Raw genomic sequence first — 19,777 nt, forward strand, 5'->3', positions numbered from 1 at the left:
CAAATGTGTGCAGATGTTCCTTTTAGTATTTTAGGGAAGGGCTACACATTTTATACAAAATCATATTCATATATATATATATATATATATATATATATATATATATATATATATATATATATATATATATATATATTTTATAATATCTGACTCACTGGTTTAAGATGTTTAAGATGTTGAAGCTATTAATTGTATTCTAATGTAAATCACAGATGTGTGCATAAAATGTAACTATGTATTTATATCAATAATCAGATATATGTTTTCACTGTTCAAATATATTAACCAATCAGCAGTATTAAAATATGTGCACTCATGAAACATTGTATTCTTTTAAGTCACAGATGAAGAAAAGGTTCACTTTATGTCGGAGACAACAATTTGAGTGTGCACAGTGTACGGGGTTGGTGGATAGTTAAAAATGGATCATAGAGAAGACAGGAACCCGAGGTTCGCAGCCTGATCTCGTGCACAACCCCTCTCCTAAATGATAACTAAGAATGTCAACGATGTGTTTTTCTCGCCATCTGGGCACCCGTTCCCGTCATTTCACTGTTCACGTTAGGGATATCTGATCAGCAGACGACGCGCAGCGGCCTGGGTGATAGCAGCACGGGGGATAGCCAAGGGAACAGAAAGCTATAGGAGCAGATGTGTGTGAGACTTCTAATAGGTCACTGTGATCTGAGGCGGGAAGCAAAGGAAGACTGTTGGGCAAGCAACTAGTAATTAATCAGACAACGGATTCAGGAGTCTAGAGGCAGGGATGCAGAGACCCTGGGTCCCTATAGGACAGTCAGGCCACTCAGACCCAGGCCAACGCAAAGGTGTAAGGTGATGCGCATTTCTATTGTGACGATAGTTGACCCCGGGACAGCTCTGTTTGCTTGCACTCTGTGATGCAAACAAACCTACGTGGAGCGAAGACAATCCAATCTCAAAAATCAACCAACACAGATTATGTTTATTTTACAATAAAGATCCTGTGTAGCCTGTGAGTTCATGAATCCAATCCATGTAAGCAAGAAGGATACATTTACCCTGACATACATTTTTTTAATAGAAAATGGAAATTTAAAAGAGAAAATACTATAAATGGTCACAATAGTCAATTATTATTTTCTCTACCAGGATAAGACAGAATTAGGTATTTAAAGCGGACCTTTCAATTTGAGCATTTTCCATGAAGTTAAGGGTTGACATTTTTCCAAATCTATCTTAAAACAATAATCACATGTCTGTGTGTACATTGAAATCGTTATTACTGGTTACTGTATTTTTCTTCCTTTATACTAAAGTGTATCTAAAGATAATATGGGGCTTCAGCAGTCGGAGATAGTCCAATCAAATGAGTATTTAATAGAGCACATTAGTAAAAAAAAATCACTCTTTCAATTTCTCCGGACAATGTGCCTTTGCTGAGCTGCAAAAGAGTGCAAAAGTGAAGGGAAAGTAACAGAAGGCGTATTGTACAATTTTGGAAGACTCCCACTTAATTCATCAAACTCAGACGAAGCCCTCTGTATCTTATATTAGAATCACCTTGGGGAAGAATCTTTTCAGGTCATTTTGAACCCCTTGTTTTTTAATATGTGCACAACATTATTATCTTATAGATTAAATGTTAACAGCAGATGAGTGGTATTGTGGAACATGCGTAAAAGGAAAAAAATAATTAAAGGGTTTGGTATTCAAACAATATTTTAATAGATTCAACTCTTATACTATTTTATTTTACTTTCATAATCCAATAAACTGCTAAGCACATCGTTTTTTTGTGGTTTTCTTTGTCCTTCCTCTGAACTTTGTATGGTGCTTCATATAATCCAGGATTAGCTGTGGCCACACTTGAGTAGATTCCACTTGTTGTGGGAAGGTATGGCCATCCCTGGATCCAAATGCAAAGTCTCCTTCGGGTCCCCCACTGGCTTCCAAAGGACTGGAGATAAGGTGTGGTTGGTAAGAACTATCCGAAAAAAACTATGAACATGAAAACAATTATTACTTGCTCTATTGAAGATAGATTTTAGGAATAACAAAGGGCAAAACTTACTGAGAATGTGCTTTGTCATTTGTCACAAAAACCATGCCATTTTTGAACATTTTAATAAAGACAAATTATATCTCACATGTTTGTCAGAAAAATTAATGATTCACCATTTCAAACTGATTACACAACAATATGTCCTTGTCAAAATGTAATGTCAGTTGTTATGGTATATTTAATAAATCACTATAATTGCATTTTCAGTGATGAGAGTCAGGTGGCAAAGGCAAATTAAAGGGTTGGATCAAACTAAAAGTGTGAACCTTACCTCGTTGTGGTCTTGAGGAGCTTCTCTGGAATCAAGCAGCACAAATGAAGATACAGTCAAAAATAGCAAGAAAGACGATCTCAGCACAGAGGAGTATGACGGCAGGGATCCAGGCATTCTTACAACTGCATTTGTCAGCATAAAGAGAGAAGGTCCAAATATTTCTAATGCTTTAAACCCAAAACGCAACACGCCAAAAGCAAACTGAAGAATAACTCTTTAGGTTCCTTTGCTTCAGTCCATCACAATCCATGTCCACATGTCTGGTGTCTCAATATTTATTTCTCAGCTTGCATGGAACACACTAGCCTATACAGGCCATAATCCAACCAATGCCTAACCTATTCACACATACCATATCTGGAGAAGGTTTATTCAGCTCAGAGATGAATTCTTTTCTTCAAAGCAGCAGGTGACGTGATTAAAGGCACATGAAATGGTGAACATGAAAAGACATGAAGCTTGTTAGGAGGGATTAAAAGGATTGAATTCATCAACTGTGGGAAGTCTTAATCACTGTTAACTAAAGACAGGCGACTACTTATAGACCACGCCAGCAGAACAGCTCTGAAAAGACAAAAGTATTAATGATATGAGCTCTTTTTCTATTGATTTAAGACATTCTGACTTTAAACAGAAAACTTGTGGAAAATGAGAAATAATGTTAAGATTTAAAAGTAAACTTGAATTAATGCTGCCATTGTAAAAATTACATTTAAATGTATTTGATTAACCCAAAGCAGACAGCTGGCCTATGACGCACCACCCATTGCATTAACATATTGGTTCATTTAGAAATAACAAAGACATATTTAAGATCATAGGAATAGGGTTAATTGTATTCACCGATCAGGGTAAAAGAACTGAAAGACTCTAAAATCAGCAGGGTGTCCATGCTCAATGCTAATTAGGCGCATGCCAGTACAATCAAAGACCTGCAATTACCAGAACATTTTCTGAGGTGAGTCATGCTTTTACAAAAGCTTAGTCTTTTGGTTATTACTAATGAAACCTCCTGCAACTTACGGCTCAGCACACTGGGGTCACAAGGTGAAGAAGATATTGAAACATCTAAAACCGTAAATCTTTACTAATCTTAATGGAGAGTATTTAATTATATAATCATAACAGTATGTATTGGAATTATACTTTATTCATTTCAGCTATTCTATTTATAAATATTTAAGAAAGGTAGATGTGTGCGCAACATACCCATTTAGTAAAATGTGCTTTATAATAAACCTAAATGATCATGTAGGCCACTGTGAGGAAAGGGTTACTTATTTTTTATTTCCCTCACCTAAAGAAAAAAGTGTCAACACAGTCCAGTTTCAATATCATTTAATCTTCCACAAATCACACATTAAATGCAGTTTCCCAGACTGTGTTCAGACATCTGATTCTCCAACCTGCTTTATAAATGAAAATCATACTTGACTGTACAATTTCTATTTATGTGTGATACACTAAGCCCATTCTAAAAGAAGAATAGAACAATTACAGTTTGGAGATTGTATTTTATCATCTGTTTCAGTTGTCACTAAAATTGAGACATATAGAGCAAAAAAAGAGAAAAGAACGCAGAGTACAAATACTAAAAATAGGGGAAAAACTGTTCTATTTTAAAGAGAGTATTGCTAACAAGTCCCAATCAAATGTTGACAAGAGTTTAGTCTTTTAATCAATCCTCAGAAAAATATAAAGATGGAATGTTATGACTTTGGAGTCCTACTGATTCCCCTCTAACACTAAATGCAGCTTATTGAAACAATCAACAGAAGGTTGCATCGTGTGCAGCGTTTCCTCTGTTATCATATGCAGTCGTGGTGTTTGGACGGATAGGTTTGGTCCGATGTGGTATAGATCAAGTTGAGGTTATTTTCTAATTGATAAAACAATTCTTAAAAACATACATTTCTTACCATAGTGGACAGTTACCCTAAATTAAAATGACCAACTTCAATTTTTCTCTGACTCTGGTGGAGCAAAGAAAAACGACCCCAGAGGAAACACTGGTCACATCTGTATCATCCCATCGAGGCGAAAAGGGAGTGTGGGTTAGTTCGTACTGTGCTTAAAAAATGTCCACACCCTGTAAGGTAATCAACAGTGAAAACAAAAATTCCGGTATATTTACGATGTTAGATTAAGGTTTCAACATTTATTTGGAGCAGCGAAACAGTTAGGCTTTTTTTGAAGGTTTCTAACTGCTCTTTATATAATTCAAGAGTGTGAACTCCATTCAGGTCATTTCATGAAATAGAGATAGAGAATAGATCTTGTTTGACAGCTGCTGAGCTTGTCTAAATATTGAGGTGCAAATCAAACATGTCTGAGCTGGCTATCTGTATTACTACACATCTGAAAATACAGGCTGTCTCTGTCCTGTTTGTCACTACAAAAAGAAAAGTGGAGCACATTTATCGACAAGGGAACAAAAGCAAAGCTTTCTAACCAGCAGCATTAAATTCTAGCAAGACAAGAGGAAAACAAAGGAGTGTGAAATCTTTCCCTTCAACTTCCAAACATTCAACATACACATTTACAAGAAGGACAAAGTAAGGCAATGGTCATTTTTCCTAAAAACACTTGCAGGGTCCCACGACTCAAAACGTTATGATTCTGTCTATATAAAAATGGAAAAACAGCCATTAAATATTAATCAAGCTACATCTTACTGGTTCAAATAGCTAAAACAATTTAAAAAGACCAAACCCTGTTAATTATCATTTTGTTATAAATTTACAATATGGACTGACCTTCAATTTGTTACTAAAAACCTGAGTTTGTTCAACTTGACAAACTGGAAAAAGCTAAACATATTTTCCTTAATCTGATCACACATAGTTATCAACAACAATTTACAAAGCAGCAGAAATGTATAACATCTTTGCAATATTCTATTATTGCATTATTAGCTATGGAATTTGTGACAAATCAGACATGTCAAAGAACTGAAATATAGCTTTAAAAATGTCAAAAGAGAGTTATGGGCATTAAAAGATAAAATAAAGACAAAGATTTTCCCTCCACGTGCACATCTTTGTTAGGAAAAGATGCAAAGCTGATAAAAAAAAAGGGCTGTCAGACAAAACTAATACGATTAAGACAACAGAGAACTTTCAAACTGCACTAACCTCACCTAACCGTACATAGAGTATTTAGAAGATGTGAGCATCTGTTTAGGCTGAACCTCACACTCTTATTTATACCAAACATTAGATTCCGGTGGCCCATTCTTTTTGTGCAGCACTAGTGTTTGGGTCATGTGGCGTGGTCAAGTTACGGATTAAAACATGCATTAAAAAGGTCTACAGTCAGATAAAGGAGTCCACGGGTGAGTGAGCGAGTGAGTGAGCGAGTGAGTGTATAGATGAGGGTTGCTCAACGCTGGATTTTGGTAAAACTCATCAATGCAAGGGCTTCATGTGCTTTGACACTAACAAACAGACCTCCTCTTGTTTCTGGGCAAAAGATTCTGTTACAATAAATGTCAAGCTAACCACAAATCTGCAAACCATTTAAAAGCACAGTGCCTGATGACACAAAGACCCCCCCCTTCAGGTAAAACTAAGTAATCTCATTGCAGCCATGTTCCAGCCATCAGACCTCCACTCCATCCCTACCAATGAGCTGAGCGGTGTCGTCGTCATCAGTGTGGAGCCTGTACTCTCCCAAAGCAGCGTCATCACTTTCTGAGTCCGTGTCCTCCGGGGCGGAGTGGTAGCCTTCATAACCCAGGATGGGTGAGTCGCAGAGTACGGGGGAGGCGAGGCACTGCGCAGTAGTGGTGGCTGAATAGGCCCCTGGGGTCCCAGAGGGAGACCCTGGGTTGGAGGGTCGAAGCAGAGGAGTGCGCTCCGTGTCTGCTCCGCCCTCCCCTCCTTCCTCCCCACGTCCTCCGTTCTCCCCCTCGGACTCGGACTCTGAGTGCTCCGTGGTGTTCCGAGTGACGCGCTGTTTGCACACAGGACAGGTCTTCTTGGTCTGCGTGAGCCACGGGTCCACACACTTGCAGTGGTAGGCTGACAAAGCAGAAAGAGTGGCAGTGAGTAACAAGGTCTCCAGCGCAGCAGGAAAATTGGAAATGTTTATGCTTTCTGAACATTTTGATCACTTGGAGTACAATATTGTACTTTTGAAGATAAACTAGCTAGGGGAACAAATGCTGACCAGCAAGAAAGGGCACGTTCATGTACATTGTGTTCAAATAGTACAAAAGCTTGCAGCTGCAAGTGTGGCCGTTGTACACATTCTGTGAATCAGTCAAGGTGTGTTGCACTGTAACATACACAATAACATATCAAGACCACATCAAATATTTACCATGTGAACAAGGTAAAACTCGCAGCTTGTCTCCTTCTTCATAATCATCCAGACAGATTGCACACACATCATAGTCATCTCCTACAATAGAGGAGAAACATTGTCAACAACTTTAATAATTCAAATTTAAGGGACACATTATCTATTTCGATTCTTGAGTGACATTTTGGCACAAGAACCTGTTCTGCAAGTGAAAAGCTCCACAGATCACAGAAATACTTCATAAACTTTAAATTCCCAAACACAACTTTGATCATAGCAGTTGGGTCTTAATGTTCTTAAAAACAATGTAGTAAAATGTTGCAATCTTGTTACCTTTACAGAACCTGTGGATTGGAATCCGCTTCAGTTGTTCCTTGGACAAACGATTTTTCCTCATCCTTTTTCTGTACTGCACACATCGTATAATCTGAAGAAAACAAAAAGACAGTGTTGCTGATGATGTGAGAATTACACTGATAATCAATGTGCCTGGATGGGTTTGTTTTTTGAGTTCCTGTAAGACACCACTGGTCATAGTAAGCAAGTAAGTAGGAAGCTGTCACATCATATGCATACTTACCAAGACGACACACATCACAAGAATGATCATGCCAACTACTCCGGTGAAGGGAATTAGGTAGTACGAGAGTGGAAAAGCAAACTCCGGCTTGAGGATCACGTAGGCCCTGCAGAAACCAACATTACCATAAGCACCGAAAAGGTCAGTACATCATGCATTGGTCCTAAACATTTAATGCTAAATAAAAAAACGTTGGAATGGTTTTACTTACCCTTGTTCTGGAATTATGAAATTCCTGAGAATTTGGGAGGCATAGTAGCTGGTGAATACAGACGGGATGTCAATCTCCTCTGCAATAGTCTCTGGAAAATAAAGAAAAAACATTTAAAATGTTGCCATTTCAGTAAGATGGTGTGATTATGTAAGATTTTTAAATATGTATAATTTATAAAAAGAGAATTACCATTGCTGTAGTTCATATTGAGCAGCTTGTCGGAGTACATGTTGTGAACGATCACAGCACTGTACCCAGCTCGCTGTGCATGCAAGACCTGAAAATCAGTTCCTCACATTAGACCAGTTCGCTTCACGGACACTAAAACATACTCAAATGTCACTCAAACATTACTGACCTTTATGTCAAAATTGCATTCATAACGTCTGATGAGAGCGATGAATTTGGTGGTGTTGGCATCAAAGGATGGTGGCAGTGGAGGAGGAGGGTCTATTGCTGTACAGCCATTAAGTGGACGGGACACCATCAAAACTCCCTTTTACACACACACACACACACACACACACACACACACACACACACACACACACACACACACACACACACACACACACACACACACACACACACACAGTCATTTTAAGGACTATGACCCGTGTTTTCATGTATGCAACCTTTCTCCAATACTCTGCTCTCACCATTAGTCCATCCTTAGGAAGAGGGGAACCAAAAAAGGCAGGCAGGTCCTCAAACAACATGGAGGTCATATTGCTATAATGCTGCAAAAAAAATGCATAAGAACTTACAAACTCCAGGAGAATCTAAGGAATCATATTTATAGTTAAAGCTTGAAGATTACTTACAGCATAGATATAGGCCTGTGTGGGTGAGGGAACCAGTACGCTGCAGAAAACCATGACAAGGACACTCAATCGAGCTCCTGCTACACCATCATGAGCCATCGTTGGTCGCTTACAGATGCACTAAACTGTGACAAAGATAGAACAGTAACACATCGCAATCTAGAGTGAGTAATCCGTCACAACCAGGGGGAATGCTTCAGGTTGAAGCTGACCTAGCAGTTTGGTTACAGCCTGGCATTAACACGCTAATGCGACATAGACAATTCAGGTGGTAAACCTTTGGAAATATGCCAATGGTTATGTTAAAAAGGGAACCGTAAACTGGCTCCTCACTCTATTGTCATGGACTAGCAGAGCAAACCTAAGCAAAGTACTTTTGAAAGTGAATGCAATTCTGTTACTTTGAGAGAATACTAATGTCTTCTCGAGACTGATGCATTGTAATGACTTTTAATAACTGTAGTCTGAACAGGTTTGCTGACAGATTTGTTTACCTGATAAGTTTTACTTTTAAAATGAAGACCTGAACCAACCAAAGTCTCTAGATCCTTGTTGTTAACCTGTTGATTATTTTGTTTACAACCCGAGGCAAACTAACTTTGGGTTATTGGAATCAATACCACTTAAGAAACGATTCTGCTCAATAACGCAGCAACGTGTAAGTGACACAGACAGTCAACCGATTGGTCAAAAAACTAAATAGGCAGTCTCTTTGTTTGCTTTTACAATTAGATTTGGAAAAAACTACAAAGGATGATCAACACAATAGAGTACAATAAACTATTTGACCCCCCGATCTTGTTATCACTGCTACTTTTAGCAGGTAAAATAAGCGCAATCCTGGTAGGCGAGATGTTAACACAAAGATTATAGACATGTTCACGTGTTCTAGGGCCTGTCCTGTATGGAGCTACTTCGTGGCACTAGATAGCAATCAACCCAAAGTCCTGCCTCTTGTTTGTAACGTTACTAACATAAAAACACGCTGAAATATACTGTCCGTATGTTTATTCAACGCAACACCAAATGTTGTTGCAACTGCCTACGGGAAGTTAGTGGAGGAATAATCTGCTGCGGTTGCTTTTCTTGCAATGCTAGATATGTAGCATTAGCGAGCTAATGTTGTCTTCACACGTCCTGAGAAACATTACTGAGCTAACGTTACTGCTACTCCTGGCGGGCGATTACGCTATTAATAGTTACGTTAAAAGGAGCTAGTCTGAAGCGCTGATTTGTCATTAACATCCAGGTTAGTTAGCGTTATACCCTCGAGTATTGTAAACGTCCCACACAAAATACAAAAGAACAAAAGAGCATAACAAAAGTTATCGGGCTAGTGTTATTGTGTGTAACTTTGTTAGCGACATACCTTGGTCTCCTGCGAATAACGGCACCGTGAAGATTGTGATGTAACGTTAAACCCAGTCGTCTCACCTGCGTTTCTCACATGTCACCGCGGAAACACGATTAACGTTAAATGTGTTAAAGCATCGAGATAATTTCTCGATGCAGCTATCATCCCACTCAAGAACGACGAAGACAGGGAGGATTACTGTTAGCTGACGTTTGGCTAGCACGAGTAAAGAGCAGTTACGTCTTCTTTGTAGTACATCGTATCATACGCAGTTAGTAGTATATGAACCAACAATATGCGTGTCCACCGCAAAGGAGACACTTTGCCTGTGTTATCAGATGCGTTAGCTTGCTGATAGGTATGTTTGTTATTGCTTCTCGCTCCCTGGTTCTTCTTTGAATTCTGATGGCAGATTGACTCGCCACCATACTGACCCACAGCGCCACCAGCGGCCACAAGCATGAACAGCAACAAACTGAGTGCCCGCGAGGCTTCACGTTCTCCCAAAAAAAAACATGCACAGTGCGTGCTCTTGGCTTTCCATGGTCCATTTCCATTTATATTACATAAAAACGGACGCAGACAGGGGCAGACTCGTTTCACTGCATTCAAATAAACAGATTCCAATCATTCAGGCTCCTGTCTACACACCAGCATCGACAGGTGATATGAGGGCATTTCCTGTTACTCAGGCAGGAGTTGCAAGAGATTGGGCCCGTGATAGAATTCCTGTGGGGACAGTGAAATAAACTTTAAGTAATTATAGAAAAATGAATAATGCCTGTCAATTAGGCTGGATTTACCACCTGAACTCACCTGGATTTACATGCTCCTCCTGGATGGAATTTGCAAGTTTAAATGGATGCAAAGTTTTGACAAATAGTGTTTCTGTTCTCGCTTTTGATACTTTTAGTTGTCAATTTTGGAGCAGACAAATTTATCGACACACACATTCATCATAGATGCTACTGTTTCTCAGGCAGGTTTAGAACCCACTTCCTGATGTGGCCGGTTGGTTTCCCCCTGAAGAATATTCACCTTCATCATCCTCCAGAGAAACAAAGTTTACAGACTGAAACACGTTCACACTCAAACATGTTCATCTTGACAAACTGTCAAAGTCAAATTATTTTCAGTGAGTCACTTCATAGCTCAGCATGTAGACGGACTGATTTAAAGTCTGAAGGTTATGGATTTGACACCATCCTGCACAGTTTGTCTTTTCCTTCTGCTACTCCTTAGTAACATTTAGCGGTGGGGGGAGGGGTGTTTTTAAATTCAATACTCAAACACCCACATCCCACAGCCGAGGGAAGCAGGGCAGTGCTGGTCCGTGGCCGAATGTGTGTGTTTTCGTGCATGCTTCACCACGGCACAGCAGCACATGGCAGTATAGAGTCCATGAAGCCCCGACCCTTTCCATTAAACAATACAGATAATCCATTAAAACCCCTTAATAGGAAACAGGATTGGCTCATGTTAAGAGCCAGAAAAAAAACATTTATTTGTTAGGGCTTTTTAAAAACCTTAAGAGATAATCAAACAATATCATTTGATATATTTTAATACATTTATTTGACCGTTTTGAATGGATTATCTGCATGGTGTAAGGTTTTTAAAGTGTAACAATCCATTATATGGACAGTTGTCTTCTTGAAAAAAAAGTGAACAAAAGGTCTAAATACGGAACTGAACTTAAGACTTTGCAGTTAAGCTGCATGTGCTGTGCCCGTTCAGCTACCAAGCAGCTCTAAGTGTCTCCAATTTTGGGATAAATTAATAATATTATTCTGCTTTTTGTCCAAAAGATCTTTGAATAAGTTTAATGTATTTACGTGTTTCCAAAACATCAGTGTGAGCTCCATCAGCAGCTGCTGAAACTTCTCTGCAGCTCTGAGTAACTTCAGCTGAGGTATGAGTCACTTCACAAGTTAGGAAAGTTGATCAACTTCTTTTACTCTCCATCCTAAAAGAATAATGTGTCACTCCCATAACTTTTGTCCAGTTGGGATTGATTTCCTCCTTTCAGACGATTTGATTAATTCAAGCTCTGATCAGTTCTGAACGTCTTCATGAAACAACCTTAATGAAACATCCCTCTGAGGGCTCCCTCTCTCACCTTCCATTCACAAAACTAAACTACTGAACAGCTGATATCCTCGTTGCTGTCCCCAACACCACGTGACTCAATTACCATAGGTGACCAAAAAAGATGTACAAAATGATACAGGCTATACCTGGCTCCTACAGTTTTGTTTGGTTGTCTCTTAGGTCTTGTTTTTTAAACCCTTAAAAACTAATGTTTTTTTCTGTCTTTTACAGTTTTTCTCAATTATGTGCACACATTTTCTATCAGAACTCTACACACAAATCCAAAAACACACACTCACATAAGACGAAAAATATGTATATTGTATGTAAAACACTAGTATAATTGCCTTATCAGGGACTTATGTCTTTTGTACGTTAAAAAGTTACACTTACTACATATGTGCAGTATTTGTTTTTATATTTAATATAGAAATACAAAGATACTGGAATATGAACCAAAACATTTCCCCCCAAGTACTGTATACTTCTCAAACAATAAACAAAGCTGGAAGTGTGAAGCTTTGTGAAGTGTTCTACATACAGAACAATTACATTAATGAGAGTAGATTTCTTACCCTACTGACTACTGGCTGCTGAGAGCAGTTCACTCTGTTCTCCACTAGAGTTTGCTACAGCTCAGTGTGTTGTTATTTTATGATTCAAAGTTTCTTTTCACATTTTCGATTCAGATGATATTAGATTTATGTAAACTAGAGGGTGCACAGTATTTGGACGGTATGCAGCAGATTGCATTAGTCTGAATGAAGCTCTCAAAACATTAAAAGACTTGCATCAGGGTAAAAAGTAAATCAAAGCAAAACACTATACATTTTTAGGAGCATTGATTGTATCTGACAGATCCTCAGCTATCACAAGGCTGACACTGGAGCAGGATGGACGGTGTGAATCTCTGTCCAGTCGTGTCCATGATCACTGCATGCACAACCTGGTCTCACTCCCAACTCATCAAATACAGACGCTCAGAGCAACTGACATACTATAAAAAGAAAGATAGTCCACACAGAGTGGTTGGGAGGGGAGGTGAATGGGTCAAACACAAACACAGGGCTTCCGTCCAAGAGACAACAGTTTGTGTCCTGAGCAAAAGTAAAAGTAAAAGTGACATATTGCTACATAAATCGAGTTAATCAAGTTCAATGAAGCTCTTTTCAAAACTTAACTAAGTGCTTTTGTTGCCTGAATATAACTTCCTGTGAAGACGGAAATTTATTTTGAAAAGACACAATGCATGTAATGAGTGGAAACTGTTGTACGCAGCGGTCCCTGACATGTCCGAAGCTGACGCTAGAGGGGTAACTAGAGCGTTATAGTTTGAAGCTTAGGGACAGTGACCAAGCGTCAGTATAAGACGAGTTGGGAGTGAGAATGTGTTTGCAAACAAGGCAGGATTACCTTTGTTTATGCACTCGTTTGTTTGCATCGTGCATCCGGCCACATTCTATTCTTGTAACGGGAATTGTATCCTTGTGCTGTACTTTGTATTGTACTTTTGTACAATAAAGTTTATATTTTTCAATCAAAAAAGTTTAATATTTGATACATCCCCGACCTAGGGACCATATACTAGATAGATTTTGGAACAGGGAGATTGAAAAGGCACTTGCTCCATCCACTCTGCGCATCGACCTGGTATTGCAGTATCTCCAGGAACGGTGCACCACACTCAAAACATTGAATATAAATCTCAGTCATGTCTCATACATGTTTGGTAAATGACATTCATTTTGATTAATGGTAATAGTAAAATATCAATATTTCAATATCAATCAAATTAAATTGCAGATGTCTGATTGTATGTAAAGTAGCTGTACAGTAAAGTGATGGATTTGATAATGGACGGCCATCATTGCTGTAAGGTGAAAACCTTTTCCCGTCAAGTACCTCTAAACTAATACAAATTAAACCACGAACACCCGTTTGATAAGATTTTTGACAAGTTGACAGTTAGATATAAATATATATATATATCTAAGTTAGTTATATATATATATATATATATATATATATATATATATATATATATATATATATATATATATTGTACTATATATAAATATATATATATATTGTACTTTGTGCCATAGCTTATTTGCTTTGATCCATCATGTAGGGGTCATCAATAGTCAAATTGATGGCAATCTATCCATTTTGAATTTGATATTACTGGTTTATAAGTGGACATTTTGGTCTCACGGTGGCGGTAGAGGGAAGGTCAAGAGCACAACCAGAAAAGGAGTCATGCTTTGTCAAAAGATTAAAATCCAAACCTTTGAGTGACTGAACATTTTCCCCATGTACTTCATGATAAGAGCAGTGGCTTTGTCTCAGCAGAGTGAACAGCAAAGTGAAAAACTATGTGCTGCCTTAAAAGCTTTATTCTACCCGGTTTGTCGACATCTACATCCAACTGAGTTTGTGGGTAGCCTAAATGTGATGAAAATGTGAAAATCACATAATTTGCCTCCTCCCAAACATCTCAGCAAAGAGCTACTTGCCTTTAGGAATTATAAACCTCCCCTGAGGCTACATCCACATTAAGAAAGTGAGAGTGAGTCAGCTCCCAGAGCTAGTTAGTACAGACCCTGACCCATAGGGTCTCACTGCACCCACTGATAATCATGTGACTAAATGATGCAAGAATGAATATGCATTTATGCAATGGATTTATGTGAAAATACATTCTTATGGAATACAAATAGAAATATCACGTGGACTTATAAAACTCACAAACAATTCTTTTTCTTCCTCCTTTTAGGGCTATTCTGCAATCATTTTCTAGCCTTCAGCTGCAGCCATCTTTAGCAATACAACTCAACAAACATGGATGGTTATGGTTGCTTTATAGTTGCTTATGGACTATTTTGCAAATGCAATTAGAGTAGCAAGTGAACTCGACTGAAGTCCGAAGATATATTTTTGGATTACATCTAAGATCATGAACTGATGGTGAATGATAAAGATCAACCACTGGTCCTTTTGCACAGCAGGGATTGTAATGCATTCTGAGCGATTGGCCTGTAAAGAATGCAGCTCTAGTCTCTTATTGTCACTTGTGCATCCTTGAGTTCTTATTCCAAAAAAACATGCAGCTCATTAAATTAGAGCAACTCTGACAGAACAGATAATATTTGCCATACAAGTGGCAGCCTTTCTGCCTAAGACCGAGTTAAGTGTGTAAATCACATTTGTTTTATATTATTCAGCCAAGTAAACCAAAGTTACATGTAAAAAATACAAAACAAGCAAGGAAATTGAATGTAATTTTTTACTCCACCTCAGCCATTTCAACTGCATTAAAAGCAACAAAAAACTACAAGCCGTTAATTTAATATTCCAAAGTCCACCCTGTTACATCAGCGTTAAAAACTAAATATGATCATTTACAACAGCGTCATCCGTCAGTCTCATCTTGATGCTTTACAAGTCTGCTAGAGTGGCTGAATGACATTTTTCAGGACTGCAAAGAGGGACCAGGCATTCATTCCTATCTCAAGCCATTTAGCTCTTATAGAAAATGAGACACACAGCACCTGGGAATAAACAAGTAACAACGTATTACAATCAGCATCAGCAAATATATATATTCACATATTGCATCTGAACATCAAAACTTACAGGAAGCCTTTTCCGCAGCCCAGAGGTCCAAAGAACAGTTCTGTTGGGAGGCAAACCTTTCTACACACTCCACTTAGACTGGGGCAAGACCAAGGAAAGGATGCAGCCTCATTCTCCACAACTGTAATGATGGGAAACATCGTAGCTATGTTGAATATCAAATCACTTTGCAGTCAAATTATCAATAGTCTCTGGAAGCGTAAACGTGCAGATTAGGGCAACAAAAAACGTGCAAAGATATTTCATTAAGACTTACCGTTAAGCAGCAACACAACCAAGAGCGCCAAAACAACCACGCGATAACAAGACATCCTTGCATCTGATACTGTTGCTCCAAAATGAGGATTAGGCCCAGGTCCGCTTGTATTTTGGTCAGTGGGGTGGAGTGAAGATAATTTGAAGCAGCATACTGGTCACTTGGTTTTATATTACAGAGTTACAAGAATCCTAAAGAGAGCATGCTTTTCTTAATCACATTTAAGAAACTTGCAGCACTGTGCCAAACTCGTGACCACATGTTTGTCATGAGACAAGAGACAAACATTCCCAAGAAGTTGCTTGTTTTCCATCTGATTTAAAACCCATGCACATATTTAACCCTCATTGCTTTTTGAGATTTAGAATATAGGCTCCACTTAAAACTTCAGCGAAGTACAATCTGTTTTTGTGGAGGAGAGCACATGTGTAGAGGAAAGCATTTTGTAAACAGCATTAGCATTTCAATTTCAGGTTCAGCACATGAAACCTTCCCAGAAAGAATCATCATCATCAAATATGCTCAGTTTCTGTCTGTGTGTACATGTTAACGCAAATGAACTGCAATAAACAAAAGCGATGACAACTGCACCAGAGTTAGCCAGAGAGGCTAGTTTTCATCTGCTGTCCCCGGCCAGATGTTCGAAGGCTGCCTAAGAATTACAAAATTTCAAATAAATTGGAATTAAAATTCATAGATAGACAGTAACGTATAGACAAAACCAATACACATATAAGCAAAAGAAAAGTGTACGACACTAGAGCAGAGCAGAACAAACCCACCTATAGTACAAGCACATATATAACACCGAGGCACATAACACACACATCAAAAATGGAAAATAGCAACACTGAACAAGACAAATGCACATATAGGCAAAACAAGCAGGCAGGACAGACAGTACATCAATGCTTGCACACCTGATTGGCAACAAGCCCTTCCTTAAGGCTATGTTTGAATGTTGTGTACATGTTTTGTGTGCGTATATGTGGTGGCAGAGCATTCCACGAGTGAGCTGCCTTCACAGAGAATGTAGATTTGCTAAAAGAGCTTGACCTATGTGAAATGACACAATCACCTCTTGAAGCAGATCTAGTGAGTCTGCTGCTTTGAGTGCTTTGTTTAATAAAATCACTAAGCGGAGGCGGGGCCATACCATGTCAAATTTTAAAAACCAGACACACATCAGTAAATTTAATGAGGTTCTCCCAACTCAAGATATGGTGTTTGATGAGGATATTGCAGTGATGGTGACTTTGGGGTTTTTTATCAAGTGTTTTTAGAGCTTGTTTATGGAAAATATGAATAGATGTTAATGTTATGCTGCTGGCTTGTGCCCAGCTGGTTGAGCAGTAGGTCAGATGGGGGACAATCATCGCATTAAAATATAGTTTCGCAGCCTGCATGGTTAGACTGTTTCTTATATATCTGAAATTCATGAGATTACATTTTAAGACCTTTGTCACATGTTGTACCTGCTTTTTAAAAGAGAGATTAGAATCAATACAAATTCTTAAATATTTAAAATCTGACACTACCTGTAGCCTTTCACCAGCAACATAAACATCTGGCTCCGGTGACACTTTGCAAGCCCTCTTTGTGAAGAACACACAAACAGTCTTTTTAACATTCAAGTGAAGGCAGGAATCTGCAAGCCATTTAGTTACATTTGTCATTTGTGGACGTGAATTTAAGTGCAGCTTGTTCTTTGTTCTTTGCGCGCACATAAATCACTGTATCATCAGCGTACATTTGAATACTACACCCATTGCAGACACCCGGCAAATCATTAATGTATAAACTGAATAATAAAGGTCCTAAAATAAAACCCTGGGGTACTCCCACATTAGATCTCAGAGTAGATGATGAAACATCACCCACTCTGACACACTGGGTTCTTCCTTCAAGGTAGGATTTCAACAAGGCAAGAGACTCTCGGGAAAAGTTACAATTTGACAGTTTATTAATCAGGACATTGTGATTAACTGTATTAAAAGCCTTCTTGAGGTCAAGAAAAAACGCTGCTACTACACCCCCTTTATCCATTTTAAGCTTCACATTCTCTAAGAGGAAGCAGTTGGCTGTTTCAGTCGAATGATTAGCCCTGTAACCAAACTGCATAGGATGCAGCTGATATGGAGAGCTGTTGAGATGTTTAATAAGTTGCTCTGCAACACATTTCTCAGCAAATTTGGAAACAGCAGGGAGAATACTGATTAGCCGATAATTAGAGACATCGGTTGAATCTCCTGACTTAAAAATGGGTGTTACTATGGCTGATTTCCATCCTTTCGGAAACACACATTGCCTGAAAGATTTGTTGACAATGCTTGTGATTGGGTGAGCGAGTGTGCCTTTGTGTTTCTTTAGAAAAATATTGTCAATTCCATAAACATCTTTGGCCCTAGAGTTCTTGAGTGAGCCTATAACTCTGGTGACAGTAGATTCAGAGACATCCTGAATAGAGAAGCATGGTTGACCTTCATTTACTGGTATAAGATCAAATTTACCAATTCTGGAGCTTCGAGTTAAAGCTTCCACTGAGTTGATGAAGTATGAATTGAAAGCTGTACAAATTACAACTTCATCTTGTGTAAGGCACCCATTCACAAGTTGCTTCATTGAATTGCTGTTATGTTTGTCTGTTAACTTCTTTAGATTATCCCATATTATTTTAGAATTACCTTCTGCTTCATCAATGATCTTAATAAAAAAATTAGCTTCTGCTTTTTTAAGTTCTTTTGTTACCTGATTTCTCAGCATTATGAATTTCTGTTTATCATTTCCTAATTTAGACTTGAGTGCCAGTTTTAACGCATAGTCCCTTTTTTCATTAAATTCCAGATGTCACTATTTAGCCATGCCATGTGTTCTATTGATTTTGTTTAATTTTGGCTTTTTTAAGGAAACTGTTATTGTGGTCTGTATTGTGGATAAGAAGATGTTGCTGTCATCCTCCACACTTGCACCCGTTAAACAGTTGCTCCAATCAATTCCTTGTATAGCATCCTCAAATGAATTTTGGTTACCTCTCGGTATTCTTAATTGATAAGCTTTTCTGGTAGAAGAGATATTAAAACGTTTCTTTGTAAGTTTTCTTGTTAAAAGTATTAAATTATGGTCAGACATACCAGTTACCATATTGTGTGTTTTAATAATTCTTTCTGGTTTATTACTAAAAATCAAATCAATCTGGGACTGAGAAGAGTGGGTTATCCTTGTGGGTTCGTTCACCAACTGGGTCATATTAAAACTATCAATTGTACGTTTTAGGGATTTTCTTCCAGACTTATCCTCCCAATTTACATTAAAATCACCCATTAATATAACCTCTTTGTCAAAGTCACAGTCCTTTAACATGGAATTAAGCTGATCATAAAATTCACATTTGGACGATGGTGGTCTGTAGAGACAGATAAGAGTAAAAGACATTTGAGATGATAGTGACACTTTCAGACCAATACATTCCAATTTGACATCACTTGACCACTCAATCTGGCTGCAGTTAATGTGTTCTTTAACGTAAAACATTACTCCTCCTCCTTCACCACTAGATCTATCTCTTCTAAATATATTGTATCCATGTACATTTAAAGCAACAGAGGGTGAGTTTATATGTAGCCATGTTTCTGAGAGACACAGAAAGTCCAGGTTGGAATCCAAAACAAGATGTTTTATTTGATCCATTTTAGGCACGAGACTTTGAATATTCAAATGCCCCCCAAACAGTCCTTTAGGTCTTGCGTGCGTATCCCAGAGCACCCGGGCATGATTGACCGTTTTGAAAAGTTTATGTGTACGTAATCTTCTGATAGCTGGATTCAGGCCGCTTTGTTTCACTTTGTTACAGCACAATGTTCAGAGTTTTCAATTTGTTGTGAGCAGGTATCCATATCAGTGTGTGAGTTAGTCAGTGGACTGAAATGAGTGACAATTGAGTTTGTATTATCGATGGGTAAAGTGTCTCCTCTGTCACAGTATGTGTGGATGGTGTAGGTCTCAGGACTCACCCACTTGTTGGTGTTGATCCGGATGCCAGACCGGGTGGTAGCTGGCATGCTGCTGCTGGGACCTGGGTGTAGCCTTGTGGTAGCTGGCATGCTGCTGCTGGGGCTTGGGCCTGACCCGGTGGTAGCTGGCATGCTTCTGCTGGGACCTGGGTGTAGCCTTGTGGTAGCTGGCATGCTGCTGCTGGGGCT

At 38.6% G+C, this 19,777-nt stretch overlaps 1 protein-coding gene and 1 non-coding gene across 2 annotated transcripts; one reads left to right on the forward strand and one right to left on the reverse strand.

The window, feature by feature from the left end:
* Positions 1-3,639: 3,639 nt before the first annotated feature.
* Positions 3,640-9,987, reverse strand: rnf167 (ring finger protein 167). The gene is made up of 10 exons (XM_068716280.1): positions 9,611-9,987; positions 8,242-8,366; positions 8,077-8,157; positions 7,776-7,913; positions 7,607-7,694; positions 7,415-7,505; positions 7,204-7,309; positions 6,957-7,050; positions 6,642-6,722; positions 3,640-6,340 (listed from the first exon to the last, which is right to left on the reverse strand). Exons 2-10 carry the CDS (start codon positions 8,338-8,340, stop codon positions 5,919-5,921), a joined length of 1,200 nt encoding a protein of 399 aa, XP_068572381.1. The 5' UTR covers positions 8,341-8,366; positions 9,611-9,987; the 3' UTR covers positions 3,640-5,918.
* A 3,195-nt stretch (positions 9,988-13,182) lies between these two features.
* Positions 13,183-13,370, forward strand: LOC137876864 (U2 spliceosomal RNA). The gene has a single exon (XR_011103477.1). It is a non-coding gene; the product is annotated as a U2 spliceosomal RNA (small nuclear RNA).
* Positions 13,371-19,777: the final 6,407 nt, after the last annotated feature.

The sequence above is a fragment of the Cebidichthys violaceus genome, unplaced genomic scaffold (assembly GCF_023349555.1).
Source record: "Cebidichthys violaceus isolate CVI_PGR_0920_01 unplaced genomic scaffold, fCebVio1.0.p SCAF_20, whole genome shotgun sequence".
Classification (NCBI taxonomy): domain Eukaryota; kingdom Metazoa; phylum Chordata; class Actinopteri; order Perciformes; family Stichaeidae; genus Cebidichthys; species Cebidichthys violaceus.